This window comes from Meleagris gallopavo, chromosome 9, assembly GCF_000146605.3.
Source record: "Meleagris gallopavo isolate NT-WF06-2002-E0010 breed Aviagen turkey brand Nicholas breeding stock chromosome 9, Turkey_5.1, whole genome shotgun sequence".
Taxonomy (NCBI): domain Eukaryota; kingdom Metazoa; phylum Chordata; class Aves; order Galliformes; family Phasianidae; genus Meleagris; species Meleagris gallopavo.
Window position 1 is genome coordinate 15,551,124 of NC_015019.2, and position 17,014 is coordinate 15,568,137.

Below are 17,014 nucleotides of genomic sequence, written 5' to 3' on the forward strand. Positions count from 1 at the left end.
TGGAAATTTTTTTCTTCCAAGTGGAATTTCTTGCCATTGTGTTAATGCTTTTAAAATAAAAGCAAGCAGCTGCCATTAGTCCCCATCCAAACAAACCTCCAAGATCTTTCAAGCCCTCCCAAGCTTAATTTCTAGAACAAAAAAACCTGCTCTCTAACTCTTATCTTTTACATAGTGCCATGACACCCTGGTACAGTTTGGTGGGTTTTTAGCATCCAACCTGAGCACAGAGGATTACATTAAGCGAGTGCCTTCAATTGACGTTCTTTGTAATGAGTTTCACACACCTCATGATGCTGCGTTTTTCCTCTCGAGGCCCATGTATGCACACCAAATTTCAGTAAGTAGAACTCATTTCATTTTTGTCTTCTGTTAAGAGATGCCCTTCTACATAATTACAGTGTGTTAGGTTCCTGCAAAGATTGTCTACTGAATAAGAGTTCTAGATGCTTTTTGAAGAGTTGAGATAGAAACAGAAGCTGTGGTTTGGAAGAGATTCTACTTTATCTTCATAGAAGATATAGGCCATGTGCCAGCTTTTGTAGCTAATGATTTCAACTCTTCTGATAATTTGAGTGATCAAGAGTTCTCCTCCCAGATTTTCACAAACGTGTAATTTTTTTGTTGATATTTTAATTTTTTTGTTGCGGAGGAAAATGTTGCAGCTGTCAAAAGGTGAGGTATATAAGGAAGCTTCAAGATAAATTTGTCCCTGCAACTAAAATAAGTATTGAAAACAATTTTTCAGCATAGTATACTACCTTTCTGTAAGAAGAGGTGAGTTGAAAGATAGCATCAATGAGGATGACAAATATCCAGCATGGGTGCATACTAAAAGTTCACTGTGATGTTCTCAGGAGCCTTATATTCATAAATAAAATTTAAAGATGATGTACAAAGAAAAGCTTCTGAGAAGTTGAATTAAATTTGGTTCATGTACTGAGATGACAATTTTTTTTTCATTTCTTTTTCCACAGTCAAAGTATGATGAACTTAAAAAAGCTGAAAAGGGAAATAAACAGCAACACAAAGTTCATAAATACATTACAGCATGTGAACTGGTGATGGCTCCAGTTCATGAAGCTGTGATCTCTCTGCACCCTCCCAAGGTTTGGGATGACATCAGTCCTCAGTTTTATGCCACATTCTGGTCTCTGACTATGTATGACCTTGCTGTCCCACACAGCAGCTATGACAGAGAAGTCAATAAACTTAAAGTCCAGATGAAAGCCATAGATGACAATCAGGAAATGGTATGTTTATAAAATTTTTTGCTCCAGTTTCACTTTTAAAGCGGTTTTTTCATGAAATCCTACATTAAGATATAAATAAGTTCTTGCATGCACTTCTTTGTGCTAAGGAAGGGAGTTATCTTCACTCACTGGTATCACTGATACTGTTACTGATTGTCTCCCAGCAGAGATGAAACCTTCCCTGCAACTGCAAGTTATGCATACATCAGTATAATTTGCATTTTAAGTTTTGCTCTCTTTCATGGAGTAAGGTAGTCTCCATGGTGGTGTGTAGGCATTTATTTTGGTACAAATCTATGAAAAATGAACTGGTGACTTGTAGTGCATGACAGGATACCAAAGTACTACTTTGAGTTAGTCATTTAGTGGAGTTTATTTTATGTAATCATATTTTTGGGCTAAACTAACTGAATTTAAACCTATGTTAACTGAATAAATTGGTCCATTGAGAGAGGTTTGTCTGAGGTCTGCTGAGTCATCCATTCTGATTTCTCACAGTTGCATACTTTAGACTTCCTTATCATTCCAAATTCAAAACTGTGGCTCCACTAAATAAAAATTACTGGAAAAAAACTATCTTTCAGATGACAGTCTTTTGACATCTGTACTTTGGCTGTTTAGTTACATCATTAGTTATCCATTGTTAATTAATCAGCTCATTACTGGAGCTGAATGTTATTTAGTGAAATAGCTTTTTGCATATTTCTTAGTATTAGCAGATACTTAATCACTCTATAGCAAGTGTAAGTAGTATTAGTGTAAGTGTATTAAATGAATTGCATTGACATTTTACAGCCTCCAAATAAAAGAAAAAGAAAAAGAACGTTGCACTGCTCTTCAGGACAAGCTCCTTGAAGAGGAGAAGAAACAATTAGAGCACGTTCAAAGAGTTTTACAGAGACTGAAATTAGAGAAGGATAACTGGCTTCTGGCAAGTAAGTGTGTGTATACAGTCATTGCTGTCCCCAGAACTAAAAGTTCAGTTTGCACTAGTATGCTAAATGTTGATTTTAAAACTTGATTTCTTGATATGTTAAGGTTTGTCAGAAAGAAACTTCTAATTAGAATGTAGCATGTCTTTGCAAATGCTGACTCGTCCCTTTTAGGGAGATGTTTTATTTGCTTCTTCCAATGGCAAGGCCTTTTTAATATTGAGCTGACTTAAAAAAGAAGAGCTTGACAAATTTGATGTGAGATGATAGTTACAAGATGGTTTGCACATCAGTTGCTGTGTTGCAGATCATAGAAATGTAAACACCCAGTGAGTGATTTGAGTTAACTTTGAGCACTGTGATAAAGAGTGGTATGCAGAATCTGAATAACTGAAGCGGTTCATGATAATTTTTCTGAGCTTTTTTCCATTGTAACAAAAGACTTTTCCCTATCAGAAATAAAGATCTGCTATAATATTTCTACCCTTTAGTCTGTTCCTCAATATTAAAAAAGCTTGTTTTGACTTTGAGTAGTGTGAAAGATAGGTCGGGAATACAAACTGGAGAATATGTTATGAAATACTGAATTTCTTGGGAGAAGTAGTTTAATTGCTTGCCCATTAATGTACTGATTTTTTTCTCTGTTTCTTTGCTTCTGAAGAGTCTACCAAAAATGAGACTATCACAAAGTTTTTGCAGTTATGTATATTTCCTCGCTGCATTTTTTCGGCAATAGATGCGGTTTATTGTGCTCACTTTGTAGAACTGGTTCATCAGCAGAAAACACCCAACTTCTCCACGCTTCTCTGTTATGATAGAGTAAGTATTTAGAGCTGTGTATGTGTTGTTACAACCATCCAAAACTAGTATCCTCTTTCTCTTCCTTAAGAGATCTCAACAAAGTCATTACTTACATTTACTTTTAAAATCTACGTGGCAATGAAAAGGTCCCCTTTGTGCTTCCTGTTCTACAGACCAAGTTTTTTCTCTCCTAGACCTTATAGGGATTACTTTCATGAGGGTTTTTTTCCTTCTGATTTATCCTAAAACAGCTAAACTTCTAGGGGACAGTCATCAGCAGTCATACAAACTACACTCAGGTTTCACAGCCTTGCAGTGATCTGCATTTCTAAGATTGTGCCTAACCCTCCAATTTAAGCTGTGTGTATTGTGCTGCTGTAGTAGCAACCTCCTTTAAGCTTGCCCTAACAAGAATAGTTCTTGGGACATTCTGACTCTGGTGACAGACATGGGATTGATCTTTATTGCTGCTGAGATGTGGAAATATGATGCCATAGGAGGCACTGATAGCTGCAGTAACCTGATTTTCTGGATCAAACTGCTCCAGTAGCACTGGCTGACTGTTCCATTCTGCAGCATCAGAACCTTTCTGGTGCTTTCTGCTGTAAGAAGCCAGGTTAAATTAATAACTATTTATTCAGTCATGACTATTTAGTCATCTGTATGGTTGCAATAGATTGTGTTACAACTTTTGATTAAGAGGATTTGTGTGGGGCTTCACTATGAAAACTGTGGTGAAGATAGTTTTTTTTTTTTGTGTGTGAACATCCAACTAGAAGTTGTCAGGTTTCCTTTGAGACTTTTAAAGTAGGGATCTGCTCTAATTTGATTGGTCCAAAAGAGCATTCTTACTCAAAGATACAGTTTGTGTTCTACGTGTTTATTTCTGCCTGCTCAAATAAATTGATAAATTTAGAGCCAACACAGTTATATTCCAGTGGAGATGCACCTTACCTGTGTCAGATGTCTGCAGCACCTGGGTTCTGGCTCAGAATGAAGATTTAGTAATTGGATAATGAAGTCCTGAAAACAAACAGAATATTTGCTAAGAAGCTTTAGCAGACAAGCCCCCTTTTTTTTGTTTTTCTGTGTAAATCTGATTTGGTTTCCAAATATTCCTGTAATCCAGTCTTCTCTAAATTTAAAAACCATATTAACAGTAGTTTAGATGGAACAGCTTGAAATTATTGATGATCCTTCTTTGTAATTCAATGAAGTCAAAGTAACTTTTTACTGCTACCATTCACAGGTTTTCTCTGATATTATATATACAGTAGCAAGTTGTACCGAAAATGAAGCTAGTAGATACGGCAGGTTTTTGTGCTGCATGCTGGAGACTGTGACTAGATGGCACAGTGACAGAGTCATATATGAGAAGGTATGTAAAGTTATTAAAACTTGTTTGTTCGTGAAGAGTTACATAATGACTCCTTGTATAATACAGCCTAATAAAACCACATTTACTAAAATCATTAACTTGATTTAGAATGTGATTTAATTTTTCCAATGGCCTCATGTTAGAGCAGCAATTCTGTAATTAATGTACTTTTAACCGAGTTAGTTTTGGATAGTGTCAGAAGTAAAAGAAATGAATTCTGACTTTCCCATAGCTTTTCTTGAAGATTTAGGTAGCATATGGAAACTCCTTGCTAAAGCTAGTTAAATTGCAAATAATCCCTTTCCTCACCCCCCAAGAATGGCTTCAACATAAATAAGCTTTTAAAACAAATGAATATGTAAGTCGTAGAGAATTTGCTTGTGCTTAGTCTTTAGGAAGAGAGGAAGTGCTGTGTGTTATGTGTCAGTGAGAAAGTGCTTCGATAATATTAACTATTACAACATTCTTGTTTTTTTATATATCCTGGAAAAGATTAGTATTTTAAATTGTGAATTTTTATTTTTTACTCTTGTGCACATATAGGAATGTGGCAACTATCCAGGCTTCCTAACTATATTACGAGCAACTGGATTTGATGGTGGAAATAAAGCTGATCAATTGGATTATGAGAATTTCAGACATGTAGTACACAAATGGCACTATAAATTAACTAAGGTAATTAAAGATGCTGAAAAAATTATTTTTTTGAATCTTTAATGAAAAGAATTGATTAGATTTAACTTGTGTTCTAGGCTTCTGTACACTGCCTTGAAACTGGTGAATATACACACATCAGAAATATCCTGATTGTGCTGACCAAAATCCTTCCATGGTATCCAAAAGTGTTGAACCTGGGCCAAGCCTTGGAAAGAAGAGTACATAAGATATGTCAGGAAGAGAAAGAGAAGAGACCTGATCTATATGCATTGGCTATGGGGTAACAACACCTTACTTTAAGAAAGTGGTTAAAAGTGGATCATGAAAGGCTTCTAAAGACTTGGAACTCTTACAGTCCTAACATATTTGATTTTTACCTTATCACAGAAGATTTCGCTATCCTGCATCTCAGGGCTGGCATTGTGAATGAAAACTTTCATGTCGTGCTGGATGATCACTAATTTCCTTTTCAAGACTCTAGTAAAACACATTTAATAGTAAAGATTTTCACTCACAAGAGCATAGCTTATTTGTAGAGAGATAGCATAACAGCAAGTAGATACAAGGGAGAGTAAAATGGAGAAAGCCAAGGGCTGCTGTTGCAAGATTGCATAATTTGGAAGTTGATAGAATTCTAAAATTTTAATCTAAAATGCTTAATTATGTTTTTCATATGTCTAAATGCAGAATCATCTATGGAGACTTGAGGGGTAGTTAAGGTTGTGCTAACAGTGGGCTATTTTTTGTGTGTTTGGCAGGAGTGTGTGTGTGTGTGTGTGTGATGGTGGTAGCAGCAAAAAGGGCTTTGAGGTAGGGCTGCTTCCGTTGTGAGGTTTTATTTTTGTTTGTTCTTTTAATTTTTTTTTACTTTGAGTTTATTGATAAAGGGGGAAGAAACTGCATATCAGTTGGGAAAAACTGTGAAAAATAACAGACGGAACTGTTAGATTAAGTCCTCATTTAAAATTCAACCCATATTTTGCTTTGTTTGTGCATATTTAACAATCTGTGCGACTTGCAGCTATTCTGGGCAGTTGAAAAGTAGGAAGCCTTTTATGATACCTGAAAATGAATTCCACCACAAAGACCCACCTGCCAGGAATGCTGTAGCTGCAACAGTACAAAATGGGCCAGGTGGTGCTGGGATGCCTACATCTCTCACAATAAATACAGCGAAACTGGAGGAAAACGCTGCTGAAGAGACTGGTAAACAAACTTGATTCTTAGTTGAATGATATTTGCAGGCTACTGTCTCAAAACTGGGCTTGCTAAACTGAAAAGAATCTATTAGTAGTGTGCTTAATGTGAATATGCAGTATGTGTTCTTTGTTTAGCTGGTGGGTGATTTTGCAGGAGTGTAGTCTATGTTTAATAACCTATTTTAACTAGTAGCTAAACGTAGCTTTGCGTGAGTGTGCTGATATACTTGTTTTTATTAGTGAGATGCATGTTGTTGAAATGAAGTTGTTCTCCTTCTTTAAACAGATAAACTAAAGGAGAAGTCTCAGGGTACTGTGAAAGTCATTAATAAAACTGTCAATGCTACACCGAAGGTGACAACAAGCAATGGAAACAGTGCTTCTAACAGGTGAGAAATCTACTCGTTCCTTGATATGCTCTGTTGTCTTCCTTGAGACTGACCTACCTTTTCAATCCTTTTATGTGCTGTTTAACTTGTTCCTATTTTTTCAGTTTAATAAAAGATTTCTGCCAAAATACATAGCTGTACTAAGCTGACACACTTATTAAATGCATTCTGTTTTAGTTAAATAACAAAAACAAATTAGTACTCTTGCTTGTTGATGTTCTGATGAAGCGGCAGCAAAATAATCTGGCAGTGACTGATTGAAGGAATTCTATCTAATCAGGAGTAAGACTCACCTATAACACAAACTGTTTTTTTGTCTGCTAATTGGCCTTTTTGTTTTTGGTGCAGCAAAATTATTAAAGAGAAAGATGATAAAGAAAAAAGCGGGAAGGAAAAAGATAAAGAAAAGAAAGAAAAGATTCCAGCTACCACTCCAGAGACGAAGGCACTTGGGAAGGATGGGAAAGATAAACCAAAGGAAGAACGGGCAAATAAAGATGAGAAACCAAGAGAGATTAAGGAGAAAACACCGAAATCTGACAAAGAGAAGGAGAAGGCCAAGAAAGAAGAAAAAGCTTCAAAGGAAGAAAAATCCAAGACAATTGTTACCACCATTGAGTCAAAGTCAGTTGCAGAAAAGGAGAGAGAAAAGGAGCCATCCAGAGAAAAAGATGTAGCAAAGGATATGAAATCCAAGGAAAATACTAAAGGAGGAGAAAAGATTCCAGTAGCTGGGTCCTTGAAGTCTCCTGTTCCCCGATCAGAAACATCAGAATGTGAGAGGGGTAAGTCTGTTCTAGAAAAAAATTTAGACAATAAGAACATGTCATTAGAAAATCACTGAATGCCAATACCTGCAACGCCTTGGCCCTGTTGAAGAGAAGAAAGGCCAGCTATTTTGTAGTGATGACTTTTTAGTGCCTAAAGTAGGTATTCAGGATATCTCCAAAATGAGAAGTGTGAATGTATAAAGTTTGCGTTTTCAGTGATTGCTCATTTTTGTAAAGCCTCTCAATCTTTTGTATGTGTGTTAATAACACATTAAGAATTATTCTAAATGGTCACTTATTAGAATGTATTTATATAACTGTGGTTTAGAAGCTTTGTAAAAATTTAATGCAAACCTCCTGAAGAGTATTCTCTGAGAGTTTGGTCTTAGCCTTTGAATTGAAAGAAAACAAGGGATTTGCAAGATTTGCTTTGTTAAGGGCACAATAAGCTTTATCAGTTCCTTCAAAAATTAAAGATCTCAAGTTGTTAATGTTATGTTTTAAATTCTCATAAGCTGAGGCTGATGTTGAGTTTTATAGTACTTTTTTTTTCTGGAAAAGCAATTGGACTGGAATGCTATCTGTTCTGTTCACCTCTTCAGATACAGAGGAGGAAAAAAAGCTCGAGCACAATTTTGCAGCAGTTTCTTCATATTTAGCTATTTTTCTGCAAACTTGTGTAGAGAGTTCAAGGAATGCTGGTGTCTTAAACAAAATTTTACTTAGTGGTAAAACTTAATTTTAACTCGGATTATTTTGGTATTTCAAAAAGTCATCCTCTCTTAAATCTGTTTTAATAATGCTCTTGTTCTTTTTCCTTTTTTCAGAACAAAAACGCCGCAAAGTTGATATCCATTCTTCTCCATCACATTCCTCAACAGTAAAGGTTAGTATAGCCTGAGGAAGGCAGCGCCCATGTTAGGCTCACAAGTTTGGGATGCCAATGTCCGACTTCCTTCAAGTTTTGTGCCAAGTATACACTGGAACCACTGGAGGTTTTATATTGCATTAGAAAATGCATTCCTTTTCTTTATTGGCGGACTGTCTTTTTTTCTATTAAAATATTTTTATTAACCAAAGTAAAGCTTCAAGGACCTAGCACAAATTTCCTAAATTGTTTGGAAATTGCAAGAGAATTTTTACCCAGAAGTGCCTCATTGTTTTAAACAGTCAGTTTTTTTGGAGTGCAATGGTAGCTACAAGCAAATGAGTCTTTGCAGCAGAGTGGAGCATATTTTTCTGCACTTCCATTGAAGAATCTCTAACACTGAAGATTCCTGGATGATACGGGATGTACGATACCTCTGAATTCATCAGGCTTCTTGATGAGCGTCATACCGATATGTGCCTTCCAAGGAGGAGTCTTGAAAGGAGTTCCATTTTAAAGTCTCCTTGGTGATCAGTTCTCCTGTAGTTGTGTATAATCAGTGAGCATGCAGCTTCTGTCGTACCTTCCCTACGAGGTTTGTTTATTTCCAATGGGTTCCCACCATGTTGAGCCCTGCGGTACGATAAAACCAGATGTGGCAACCAAGCCTACTACCCAGCAAAGAGAAACCCCAAGCATTCAAGCGCAGCACAATACCTTGGGCGTAGCCTACTTTGAAGACTCAGGGTAGCCATTCCTTGCTCTATATTTATTTTATTTCTAAACCACCATGTTCGTGGAATCTTTGAATTTGCAGTACGTTGAACATTTGAAACTGTAAGTCACTAATACTTCATCGAGAGCACTGTGATGGATTATGTGAGCTTTTAAAATTCATCGTTTTACCAGCTTTAGGACAAGCTTTTCTTTTTTTCTTTTTTTCTTTTTTTCTTCCCAGAAGTGTATCTTTTTCAATGTAAGATTTGCTTAAAAGATTTAGATTAATTTTGAAGAACTGGAGTAGCTTTTATTAATTTTAAGGAAGCAGGTGGCAGGGATAACTACTGAAAATAGAATTAAAAAGATTTTCTTGCCTGTTCTTGTAAATGGCAATGTAAAGTTCTAGAGTGAATTCTGCCACATTTAACTGAAAGTGGAGAAGATACAGGTTTAAAAGCATTTTAAGCCTATTTCAACTGTGATTCAGCAGTATTTAGAATTAAGGCTATTTTTCTTGGTGGGAGAATGGTTTTTCAGTGTTCTGTGAAGATTTGGGTATGAACAAATTTTGTAGTTAATATAACAACTGAGTAGGGAATAGACATGTCTTTTTTTCTTCCTTTTTTTAAAAAAAACACCCTAATTTCTAGATTTTATTATGTGTGAAGTATTAACCTAAGATTTATTCCAGAAGGAGTAGCTGTTTTTTGTTTCAAGGGTGCGGCCATGCTTCCCAAAGTTCCTCTGGTTTCTGAAAACTATTCCAGCTTACGTGTCATCTCCATTCATTTTCTACAGGACAACCTCAACGAACTCAAGGACTCTTCAACAAAGGTTTGAATCTTTTAGAAACCACCAAAATTTACTTGAGTTTTGTTTCAGAGAAAATGTAACCTTGGTCTTGTGGCAAACTACCTCAGAAAATAGGAATTCCACTCCTGTAAATCCAGCATTGTACCTGAGGGATGTAGAACTTTGCTATAGGAGAGAGAGGGAGAGTTGTTAGGTGAAAGCAACATTAAGAAAAGTCCCTAAATTTAACATTCACCCAATATTTTAAAGAGATTTCATTTCATGGTAATCTCTCCTTCAATGGTAACTTCTTCAGCCTTCTACAAGCTAACACTGAAGGAGGAATGAAAAAGGAAGGAATGAAAGAGAAGCACAGTTGTCATTAGTGTCTTTGGCTTCACTTATTTTCAGAAAATTGAACAAATGATCCACCTGAATAGTCAGAGCTGAAAAAAGTGAAGTCCGACTTTGGGTAATCTGATCAAAATAAACATTTTACTGGTCCTCATGGAAACATGTATGTTTAATTTAAAAAGTTCATAAGTCATTTATCTAGCCTAAGAGGTAATAGACTAATTAGACTAATTGGTATAAAAAAATAGAAATAATAAGAGTTATTTTAAAACAAAAACATATTTAATACTTTTCCCCTTGCTTCTATTGTATCACATCATAGATAACTTTCTAAATAATCATTTGTTTCTGTTCTGTAAACACACTGCAGATAGAGTATCTTACAAGAGGGTGTGCTAAAGGATTGAGATCTTAGTGGTATTTCAGAATATTAATTTTTTAGACAAATTCTGCAGCTGTTGTGTTGCTTTTTTAAATAAATTACGGTGACAATCACAAATACTGTGGGCTAATATTAAGAAAGCTTTTTGCTGTTTCTTTTGGGCGTGTTTAAAATATATTGTATCTGACTAGTAGAAATGGATCAAGTCTTCTAAAGTTGCTCTTAAGAATTTGGGTCATGCACTCAGTAATAGTATGTACATAGCACAGATGTTTGTCACTGGGAAGTTATTGAACACTTGGACTTCCTGGATAACTTGTAGGTTTATGTAAGATATAGTAATTTACAATGCACAAAGGTTTTATTGCAGTTATACACTGCACTGATGTTTTACTTGTAGCTCTCTTTGAAACAAGGTGTTCAGAATGCTTGGCTTGTTTCAGTTCAAAATAGCCCTGGCTGCTTAATGGATGCTTGCTAGCTTTGAGTTGGGTCTGTCCTTTATCAGCTGTACCTGTTTGTGTGGGGATTGCACACAGGAGGCATCCTTTGATTCTTAGATTTAAAATTATGAAATGATAGTGTATAGATTGTCATGATGTTTTGTGCATTTAATTTGTTTGGAATTAGGAAAGTATAATGTTTACCTTGAACTTAGAATTCTTGGCTTTTTCCTGTATATGATGTAACAAAAGTTAAGTTTTTCTCTTAACTTCATGTACACATTGAGGGGAAGGATGCAGATTTGAGTTCAGCTTCTGCTCAGAGCTAGGGACTCAAGTGCTGTTGTGTGCTAACAAAGTTTCTTTATTCCTGACTTTGCTGATTTTCTCTTTTTTTTTTTTTTGAGGAGGATGGGAGAGGATGAGGGCGTGGGGCAGACCATTGAAATGATGTTTTACACTGCAGGTTATAAAGTACATGCTGCCAGACTTGAGTTAGGCTTGTGTTATTCTTTGGCCTTTGTCCAAGCTGCATAGCATATGGCAGTGCCCCAGGTTTGATGTGGATTCAGCTAGCAGCATTTCTAGAAGTGAGCTGATAAAATTTGACAACCAAACCTAGGCTTTTCTTGTAAGGAGAGGAGAAGGGAATAAAACTTTCCATAACTCTCCATTGGAATGGTAGAAGAGCAGTGGGAATCTGTCATGATCAACCATCCGAATGCAAGAAGCAGAGTAAGAGGAAAGCAGAGCGAAATGTGGAAAGTATCCGTGGGTGACAACTACTAAATGGGGCTGCTTAAAGAATGTATTTGTTACAAGTCATTGTTAAAAGGCAACAACAAAGCAGGGAATAAGGATGATGTTACCTGGAGAATAAATGCAGAAAAACACAAAGATAAGTGAGGGGAAAGAGCAGAAAGAAAGGGCTACTGAGGTCACTGGTGTGGCAGTTATAGCAGCATTCTGGCACGTGCTGAAAGGAAAAGGATCCTAACAATGTGCCTCTTATCAAAGTTTGAGCTTGTTGATTTTAGGTTAAATGTTTGCTAGAATTTGAGAGACTGAATTAACTTTAGAACTATTTGAAACAATATTTTTCTTTCAGTTGGTTTGGCTAGTTCTAATAGTTTCTGAATTGTTCTGGTCAAATCTTGTGCTTTTTAGTGTGCTGATTAAGCAAAATGTCTCTAATAAGATTCTTAATTCAAATATTTTTCAGATAAAATTGATAACTAAAGGGTGTGCTGAAGTATACTAACTTAATTCTGTGTGTTGCTGTAACTTAAGTATATGAAATACCACAAAAACACATTTTTCATTTTGAAATGTTTTCTTAATTGGTCTTTTTATGAAAAGTATTTTCATAAAAAGTATTTTTATAGTCTGATCTTTTTAAGAGATACAATTATAGTTAGAATACGTTATTATTGTAAAAAAAATATATATATGAATGTACTCTGGTAACTAAGTCTACTACCTCTTGTATGCACATTATAGCCTTTTATTTTTGCCAAGTGTTATGCTTGGTGCTACTATGATTTTTCTTCTTGCTGCCCCCCTCTCTCCCTAGTTAGTTTGTATCACAAACATTCAGCTTTGTTTTATGGAACTTAAGACTGGTTAGGAGGAGGAGTGCAATAACAACCTAGAACATGTTACAAAGCAAACACACAGAACTGCATGTTGAGTGACTTTTATCATTTGAAATGTCAGCTTTAAGGTGGAATTTTGTATGACTTTAGCAAAAACACATGTTATTCAAAGTTGACTTAATCTTAATCCATAAAGTACTTATTTAAAAAAAAAAAAAAAGAAATTAGAAACTGTCTCCATTCATTCCATGCAGAATTTGCAAATGCTAAGGCTGAGAGCCTGCATATCCTCTATCAGTAGTACTGCTGATTAATTTTGATGTTTTGGACAATACTGGTAAACAAACATGTCTATCTAATAAGCCTTTCAGTTAGGTGAAAGGGTTCCTGAATTTTCAGTGCTGAGAAAACAATGCTATAGGTTAAATGATAGATGACCAGTTCAAAAATGCCTTTGATCACTTTTTTGTCAACAAAAGTAGTAATGGTAAATCTTGCTTTTTGAGCTAGATCTGTTTTGTTAGAGTAAGACTTCTTGTTTACACATCTAGGAATATATATTAATATTTGGTGATATTGCCTTAATTTAACAGCACTACATTAACCACACTACTCCAACACTGTCCAAGAGTAAAGAGAGAGAAGTGGACAAGAAAGACTTGGACAAGTCAAGGGAAAGATCCAGAGAGAGAGAGAAGAAAGAGGAAAAGGACAGGAAAGATCGAAAAAGGGTTGGTGAAACTTTTATAAACTAGTAGTATGGAAAGTTGATAAATGTATGGAAAGCTTTTATTTCAAGTTTTGGCAGTAATAATTGGTGAAGCAGCCCATCTAAACAGAAGTGATCCTTATCAGGGTTGGTTTTGCTTCTGTTACGTTTTCCCTTCAAATCTGATCTTAAGAAATGTTACACAAGCTGTAATTACACCGTTACATTTTAGGTGTTCAAAAAAAAGTTATTCAGAATAACCTTGTAAGCAGCTGCCCACTTCAGCAGTGTGTGTTAATTGGCTAATATCTGTGTAATTGTGTTTGGTGCCAGGATCATTCCAACAGTGACCGAGAGGTGCCACAGGATTCAACTAAACGACGCAAGGAAGAAAATGGGACAAGTATGTATTTTGGTTTGTGTGTGTGGATGTTAAGGTTTTACTCACTTCTTAAATTAATTAAAACTTTCTGTTTTTTTCTTTTTTTAGCAGGTTCTTCAAAACATAGTAAAGCGAAAGTCCTTCTGATTCTCCTCGTTCAAATGAAAAAGAGAGGGAGAAGAGCAAATCAAAATCTTCAGGAAAAGAAAAAGGTGATTCAATTAAAGCAGAAAAGATGGAGAAGAGCTCCTCTGGTAGCAAAAAGGTAAAGCAAGCTACTATCATTTAGTCAGTTTTTCCCTTTGGTTTGTTTCCCTGTGATATGTTTTTTTGTTGTTTGCTTTTGACAGAATAAGCTAACCTTTTCCCTCATTTTAATGCTTGTGTATGGCCTGAAAATATATGCCTTGAGTTTGTAGGGAAATGCTTCTGGAATTTCTTCTGGCTCTAAGTATTTCAGTGGTCACTCCTGATAGGATAAATTAGAGGAACAGCTCTTTTGGCAGTAGTCAGAAAAATTCAGAACTTATGCTAGAGTATTCAAAACTTCAAGTATATTTGCAGTCTGCAACTATGTAAAAGCAGGGCATGTTTAAATATAAATTGCTTGTATTCATCTTTTCAAGTGCATGTGTCACAAGTATTTCTGTGAAGCTAGGTAAGTGTTTTGTAACTACTTCCCAGTTGTAATTCTTTACTGATAGAGGTTATCACAGAGCTGTTTGAGATTTTTGTAATTTTGACTATCTTAAAAGCTAATTACTGATATTCTGATGAATATAATGGAGAATATAATACATCTAGTCTGACAGTACAGCATCTACTGTAATAAACTACATGTATAACTTCTAGTTTTTTTTTTTTTTTTTCAGGAATCAAGACATGACAAAGAAAAAGAAAAGAAAGAAAAACGAGACAGCACTGGAGGGAAAGAAGAAAAGAAACAATATCCTTTTACATGTCAGCATTTCAGGAAAAAATATAAAAAAGTAGCTTTTTATTATATAATTTAAAACAATTTTTTTTCCTTAATGCTGAATCTACTCATAAATCTTCAGACAAGCACAGATAATGAAGAATGTTCCAGTCAAGGTAAAATAAAAATAAATAAAAATGCATTTACCTTCTTTGAATTGATAACTACTGTGGCTTCTCTTGACTGGTAACAGATACATGCACACACACCAGTCTGAGTGGTAAAGGGTTGAAATTACACAATTTAAAAAAATTCTGTCCTAGGGAAATAGCTTTCCCTGTTGTTGGGGAACTGGAATAGGTGCTTAAACTTCTTTGGCAAAAAAAGGGGGAGGGTGGTGTGGTTGAGGGGGTCAGCTGTTTGGCACTTTCTTCAAGAACAAAACTGAAGACAAATCACTGTGATACTGATAAGTTGCCAGTCTTAATAACCTACTTTGTTAGTTAAGAATACCCTTGCTTAATGCATTGGAAACTTTTGATCCTTTCTTTCAGTTTCTGTACAGAGTATTGGCTATACCAAATTGCTGTGTGGTGTAGTAAGGCAATTCCTCACCTCCATGAATGTTCTGACCCTTTACTGAAGGAAAAAACTTTAGGCAACTATTTTCAGTAACTCCAGCTTAGAAAAAATAGTGATTTGAAGCTGATAGTGTTCTGATTTTTTTCATACTTTTGCAAATATGCAAAGGCTTAAGTTTAGCTGTAGGGATATGAGGGTATTTTTGCATCTAACAGTTTTGAGTCTCATCTTTCATTTTTGGTTGTTTGAGAAGCACAGTGCCTCAGTTGATTGAAAATTAGTTCATCGGACCTACTAACTTGAGCCACACATCAGTAGCAATATTTCCATGTAGACCCCTAGGCTATTTTTAGAGAGTGTGTATATATTGGGTAAATATGAAAATAACCAATTGGTATTGAACAAATATTAAAGAATATGATCTCTTTGTTTCCACATCATCCAAATGCTTTGTAATTCCTGGTTGTTCACTGTTTAGAACTGAGGAATTGTTTAATTTCTCCTTGTGTTCGCTTTAAGAGCTCACAGCACCTATGAATGAAATTAAGTATTTTTCTTCAGCTGCTTGTTTTAGCAGTTTGAGCTGTTTGCTTTCTCAGAATAATATTGTTCTGACTGTAGAAAAATGCATTTTAAACTTATTAAACAAGCTGCTGTGGTAGGAGGGTTGGACTCAGTGATCTCTTGAGGTCCCTTCCAACCCCTTGTGCTCTGCTTGGGTCTTAAAAACAAAGCAGCAGATAAAACCTATCACCGTGAGCAAAACCCCGATACAAAACAATAAAAGCAAAGTTCTGTTAACCAATGCTTTCTGTTTTGTAAACAAAAATGTAGTGGCTTAGGAGCTATCTGCCTTCTCATCTTCAGTAATAACTCTTGAATTAATAGAGGAAGAAACTTCCTGAAATCTTCTGATCATCCAGAAGTATCTTCTGAAGATACTCTCCACAGTTGGATTGTTGGAAATGGGGGGATGGACTATTTAGGGAAAAGATCTCAAGAGTTTCATTTGGTGCCATTATTCTGCTACTGGAGCTGAATGCAAATATGTAAAGAGGTTCTGGGTAACAAAAAGGATTCATGTTCTTTGAATTGTGAATGAAGTAAAATATTCAACTGTGAGTTGGGTATTCATTTGAGCAGTGTCTAATTCTGTGTGTGCCTTCATTGCAGGTGAGATTGAAATGACAAGATATCCAGCTGTGACCAGAAATGTATTTTCCAGAGTATAGATTGCACAGAAATTTGTGAACGAAGAGGACCCATCTGCATCTCCTTAAATTATTCAGTTCTCTGCTTTATTTCCCCATGCTGAAGATTTAATTGTTGAGTTGTACATTACTGTATTTTAACTTGTTGCTTAGTTTCTTACACATTTATTTTCAGTACCTGGCTGAAAGTGTTACCTATTCCATATTTTAGCACAATGTGCTGCAAACAAACAGTTGCCATAGTGCAAAGGAGGTTTCATGTGTACAGAGTTCCACTTTAGGTTGTCTAAAATACTGCCTGAGTTTAGTAATTCTTTCAGTATGAAATGCGTTCTTTTAGATGTTTGAAAACCACAAATAAACAGTTATTGAACCTTTTTGAATTTACCTCATTTAAACTCAGTTTTTATTTATTACTTGGCCTGTTTTTAATACCAGTGACTTAGAAAAGAAGAAAAACACACACAGAAAACAACAAAGTGGGAGCACTGTTTTCATGCGATGCTTAGGGATTATTTGTATATTCTGTGTACAACGTTGGCTTGTTTAAAAAAGAAAAACAAAAATAAAGAACAAACCCTGATTCTTCCATCCTGACCTAAACCTGTGCTCAGTTGTCCCTTGCCACACCTTTTGTTTGTCATGTTGTTTTTAGATTAATTGGAAATGCTCTCTTCAAAA

General features: G+C 35.5%; 1 protein-coding gene across 1 annotated transcript in view; it reads left to right on the forward strand.

Annotated features, from left to right (window-relative positions):
- Positions 1-17,014, forward strand: part of THOC2 (THO complex 2) — a 51,560-nt gene extending 34,546 nt beyond the window's left edge. Inside the window, 20 exon segments of the mRNA XM_010715404.3 lie at positions 176-340; positions 978-1,253; positions 2,049-2,062; positions 2,064-2,188; positions 2,847-3,004; positions 4,236-4,364; positions 4,908-5,039; positions 5,117-5,301; positions 6,043-6,227; positions 6,507-6,609; positions 6,958-7,394; positions 8,207-8,265; positions 9,766-9,801; positions 13,127-13,264; positions 13,576-13,645; positions 13,733-13,752; positions 13,755-13,889; positions 14,497-14,570; positions 14,669-14,716; positions 16,296-17,014. Of these exon segments, the coding sequence (XP_010713706.2) occupies positions 176-340; positions 978-1,253; positions 2,049-2,062; positions 2,064-2,188; positions 2,847-3,004; positions 4,236-4,364; positions 4,908-5,039; positions 5,117-5,301; positions 6,043-6,227; positions 6,507-6,609; positions 6,958-7,394; positions 8,207-8,265; positions 9,766-9,801; positions 13,127-13,264; positions 13,576-13,645; positions 13,733-13,752; positions 13,755-13,889; positions 14,497-14,570; positions 14,669-14,696 (2,469 nt within the window). The 3' untranslated portion in view covers positions 14,697-14,716; positions 16,296-17,014.